At 33.4% G+C, this 5,655-nt stretch overlaps 1 protein-coding gene across 1 annotated transcript; it reads left to right on the top strand.

Annotated features, from left to right (window-relative positions):
- Positions 1-614: 614 nt before the first annotated feature.
- On the top strand, positions 615-1,376 carry LOC113760085 (protein FAR1-RELATED SEQUENCE 5-like). The gene has a single exon (XM_027302659.1). The coding sequence runs from the start codon at positions 615-617 to the stop codon at positions 1,374-1,376; it is 762 nt and encodes a 253-aa protein (XP_027158460.1).
- Positions 1,377-5,655: the final 4,279 nt, after the last annotated feature.

The raw sequence follows: 5,655 nt of genomic DNA on the forward strand, positions 1-5,655 counted from the left end.
GGCTAAGTTTTCAAGGTCAAACCTCGCTAGGTCCGAATAGGGTTTTGCGCGACCACTTTTCGCGCTCGTTTGCTACTTTTGTGCACTAAACCTCCGAGGTAATTCCTCTAGTACATTAATAGTACATTCTTAGTAGTCTAATATCAAAATCGTAAATCTCCAATTAAGCAAATTAATGCGCCTGTCGGGGCCATTTCGGCACGCAGGCGCACAAGGGTCGAACTTAAGGAATTCTCACTCGAACTTTGAAAATTCAACTTATTCGACTCTAAAACTTTAAAATATGATAATTCAAGTATAAATAACAATCAAAATCACCATAAATAATTCAATTCGAATCAATTTGGTCATTAAAATAATAATTATTTAAAGAACCAATTGTTTAGACTCATTTTCAAGAAATTCATGCAATTTGGAAAAACTTGAGTAACTCACATGCAAAAATACTTTTAAATGACCAATTTAAGAATATTTTACAATAATTAAAATATGAGTCATCACAAATTTTGGCCGGCGTAAATCATCACTATGTTACCACAATATTTGGCTGTGCATTGATTGCTAATGAGACTGAGGACACATATAAGTGGGTATTGGAAACATTTTTGGAGGCCATGGAAAACAAGACACCGATCTCAGTTGTCACTGATGGCGATGGTGCAATGAGAAATGCAATAAAGGCAGTTATTCCTTCTGCCCGTCACCGATTATGTGCTTGGCATTTAAAAAGAAATGTGGTTACCAATACAAACAAGGGATTCGTTCATGATTTTGGTGTGGCTATGGACATGATTTGCAGCCATGAGGAGTTTGAAAGAAGGTGGCATTTGCTAGTTAAGAAACACAATTTGAGATATAACCAATGGGTTGTGTTTTTGTACCAAAAAAGGGAAAAATGGGCTGCTGCATTTTTGAGGGGTCACTTTTTTGCTGGAATGAAATCAACGCAAAGATCAGAACAATTGAATGCTACAGCACACAAGTACCTTCAATTCAAAATGCTACTTTACCCTTTTGCTCAACGATTTGAGCTATTTTTATCAAAAGTTAGACAGAATGAACACAAGGAAGAATGTATCACAAGTCAGTCATCTCCTGTTCTAATTACTCATTTGAGAGAATTAGAAGGAAATGCTGCAAGTATTTTCACGAGAAAGATTTTTTTAAAGATTCGTGATGAAATTTCTGCTGAAGCCTCACTTCGCCTCATTTTAGTTGTTGATCAAGATAAGGTGAAGTTATATACATACACTGAGTACTTGCATCGAATTTGCTCTTGGCAAGTGGAATTGGATAAATCTGAAAGGATATTATTTGTTCATGTAAGAAACTTGAGTCGGATGGAATTCCTTGCTCCCATGCGTTTGCAGTTATGAAAGCTGAGGATATGGGTGAGATTCCTAAATCATGCATTCTGTTTAGATGGACTCAGCAAGCAAAGCCAGCCAAAAAATATATATATTCTATTCAACTTGAAGATTCAGCAATTCAAGCAGCTCGATTTGGTGCTTTATGTGCATTAAGTAATCAAATGTGTTTTTATGCAATTAAGACACAGCAAGGATATGATGAAGCTAGAGACTGCATTTCAAGGATATGAAACGTAAAAATTATTTCAAACATGTATCATAAAGATGTAATATGTTAAATGTATCATTTGAAATGAAACAACCATATTGTATACCTTGTCTTCAATCGGCAAATAATTTTTGAACTTTGACTGTTTATTGAGTTTCCTTTTCTTAGTTGTGTTATTGCCAAGACTTGAATCTGTGTTCTCCATATCACTGGCATTAGGTTTGATACCTATATCATCACTTAGTTCCATAAGAGAGGCAAAACTTGAATCTACTCTTACTTCCTGTTCTTCACACGCAGTGGAAGAGTCTTCCATATCAACTAGTTCCTTTTTATCGCCATCAGAATAATCCCTCAAATGATCAAACAAGTCATCAAGTCGGACGTTTTTATTGCTCTTCACAATCTGCGAGTCAACAAGGGTGTTGTGATTTTTCCTAACCATTCGCATCACGCCTTTTAAAAAGTCTTTTAACACACCATATTTATCTGGAGGGGACCCTAAAGGTGGCACCTTATAATGATTAGGACCAAATAGGGTGTCAAGTGATTCTTCTTTACGTGCAGCAGGTGAGCGATGGGTTTTAGGATCAATTTCTTCATCCACAGGACCGCCTTTATTTTTAATGCTAGAGTGACTAGCACAAGTCTGCCTTTCATTGCAATCTTCTACATTTTGCAAGTCATCCTTATTATGCAATGATGTCTCCTTCTTAAATTGACCAGATTGCACATGCAAATCATTTTGCATCGCAATCATAGTAGACAAATCATATACCACCGTTGCAAGACTGTCAAGTTTGTCATTAATCTTCTCCAATGTGTCAGCAACCTTGTCAAATTTTTTAGAATACAGTTTATCCAAAATGGGAATAATATTAGCTATGTAAGCCATTGGAGAGGGAATAGATGCGTTGCTGTCGTCGATCATAACTTGAATCTATACATGTTAAAGTAAAGCACATTATCATTACCAACATATTCATATAAGAAGTTATCATTACTAGCAAATGCTAATATAGGCATGAAAACATAAAACAAGAATGAACAAACAAAAAATATAAGGATATGGTGAACTATTCATTCATCATTTTATAATTAATTTTACCATGGAAGCTACATAATAACACATATGTAAAGTTATTTAAGTATATATACACTTAATTTGTAACTTATCTAGGCCATAAATTCCGTAGTACGAAGTAAGTGAATAAACCTTCAGTTTTACATCTTTATCACTCCAAAATTTAACACGAGGACATGACTTGTTTGCAAAGGGTTCAAATACCAATCCTTTCGGAGTGACACGATCCAAATAATAGAGCTTCACAAGTGAAAAAATGCATAATAACATTAAAAACATTTAGTAATACTATAAGACATGAGAAAAATTAAAAAATGCTCACCATAAGAAAATAAATACAGCCACGCAATCCAAGCTGATTGTTTTCACGCTTCTTCCTCATAGATGTGATCAACTCTTGAAGAATCATTTTACTCCAATTGATGTTACTAAGATTGGAAACATCTTGCACAACTCGAAGAAAACCGCGCTTAACACTTAGTCCGGTAGTTGGACATAGGATAGCTCCCAACATGTACAAAATAAAACATCTTTTAAAATTATCATCACAGCTACGATTACTTGACATCAACCTTGCCTTCAAACTGCTAAGCGTTAAACCAGACTCTTGAAAACCAAGGTCAATTGACAATTTTTTAACATCATCTGCTATGCATCGATTTGTGCTCACGTCAATCCCAGTACAACTTAGACCCAAAACTATCTCAACATCTTTTATAGTTATTGGAATGACCTTTTCATGAACATTCAGTGTACAATTTTTATAATCAAATCTATTTATTAACCATTCACATAAAACATTATGAATGTTCTTGCACTTGATTTCAAGTAAGCTTCCCATGCCAATTTCCATGATTAAGGTTCTTTGTTCTGGAACTAGATTTTGTATGATGTCATGTACACCTCGCAGTGATGTTCTGGTTGGAATAGTCAACTGAAAATACGCAGCACAACTGTGATTAATCTCTAACATCAGATATTATGGAAACATATTAATAAGTGACATCTCTAAATTCCATCACCAATACCACATATTTCAAAGAAAGAATAATAACATATTTTGGTAGATTGTATTACAAATTTCTAGAATAATAAGTAATTTCATAATTCATAGCTTTACATTACCTTGGCATTGTCATCTCTATTGTTTGCGATGTAGTCAACTTTAGTTTTTCGATGACGCTCTTTGTACATTGATTTCTTTGTAGGGGATAATGAGTTCCACTTAGCTCGTAGAACTTTAGCCTATATAAAAAACAATAATAATTATCAACATAGTTCCATATTAATCAATAGGCACTATAAGAAATAAGATTTTCGGTGATATTATTGAGGCACTTATACATTATTCCATGTAAGAATATTATTGAGACACTTATACTATTCAGGCACCTTAGAAAAGAATCTTACCCCTGTTGATAAATGAGTGTGAATGTCGTGAATGGAATGAATATCCAAGTTACTAATATCTACACTTCTGCGTGCATGTTGTAAAAAACAATTTATATGAATGATAACAATTCACACTCATCGTGATTGATGAGTGATTTATAGTTAAACTATCCATCAACAATAAACACAGGTTTGCCAAAACACATCACAAGAACACGCAGTCCAATAAATGGGATATGACAATTACTCATTTACAGATTACCATTGTCAAAAGATTTCATACTACAAATGAATAGTCACTCAAGGAAAAGTAATCACAATAATATTATCAACAAATTAAGGAAACATGCGGATACGACAACAATTATTAAATCCTTTATGGGATGCGTTACCATATTAAATTCTAAGCCAATCAATATTAAACTCCAGTTGCATAGCGTGTGCATTACCATGAATGACATCAATTATGCTACAAGTCTAACCTCAGTGTTCCACTAGAAAAAAAATATTCTATCTTTAAATGAGTTTGTTTGCTTCATCTTGCTTCTAAAAGAAATAGAACGAAAATAACTTTTAGCAAATCTGACAATAAATATTCACTAAATATGGTGAATTAAAAAAAAATACCTATAATAGAACATACCTATGAGAGGGACTAAAATATAAAAAGATCTTACAAGCATAAAATCCTACACCATAATTTACTTACATCATTCATTTGTCACTCATCCATAATTCACAAATTGTAAACCCAAACAAGTAGTAGTAGTGGTGGTGGTGGTGGTGGAGGAAACTTTTTCGTTTGATGTACTTTCAAGATCATACAGTCATGGGTCAAACAGCACATCGGATGTGGGTTTGGGTCAAATGATGGACCAAGCAGAGACTGAAATTAATTGGTTAATTAGCTAGCTAGCTCCTATTCAATCAATTGTCTTCGTTATAGGGTGAGGGGAAAAAAATGTAGATTGAACTTAATTTCTGTGCTTGATTAATAAACAGGAAGAGAGCAGCGGGCCATTGAAATTTTGGATTTGTTGGTGGGAATTAGTTTCGACTTTTTTTGTCCATTTGTCGTAACCGAGTAAACAATAATTGTGGGGGTCTCATAAATACCGTCAATGAATCTGGAAAAACGTTACCAGCTTTAGGTACTATGAATTCTTTGGCATAAAGGAATCCAAGAGCATTCAATTCTCCTTAAGAGACTTAACAAATTAAGGCAAAGCAAATGAAAGAGTGTGCAAAGAATTCTATCACAACTATAACACTTTTGAATTCAAAACTACAAGAAAGCCTATCCTTTTTTTTTTTAAATTTTGGGTTAAAATTAGCAAAAGTCCTTTTTTTTAATTTTGGGTTAAAATTAGCAAAAGTCCTACTTATTTGCACCTTTCTTGTAACATTATTTTTTGTTGCAATTTCCTATTTTAGGTATCCATTCGACACTAGTACGGGTATAGATATGGATTAAGCAACTAGTTTGAGGAATAATATTTTTTACTATAAAATTAATTTGAATTGAATTAACAATTTGATTTTTTACTATAATAATATTTTTTACTATAGTTATTCTTTTTTTCCAAAGGCATTAATCACTT

Source organism: Coffea eugenioides, chromosome 2 (assembly GCF_003713205.1).
Source record: "Coffea eugenioides isolate CCC68of chromosome 2, Ceug_1.0, whole genome shotgun sequence".
NCBI classification, from domain to species: Eukaryota; Viridiplantae; Streptophyta; class Magnoliopsida; order Gentianales; family Rubiaceae; genus Coffea; species Coffea eugenioides.

Excerpts from the sequence above, each read along its gene's own strand:
- LOC113760085 (XM_027302659.1), top strand. The coding sequence starts at position 615 with ATGGAAAACAAGACACCGATCTCAGTTGTCACTGATGGCGATGGTGCA.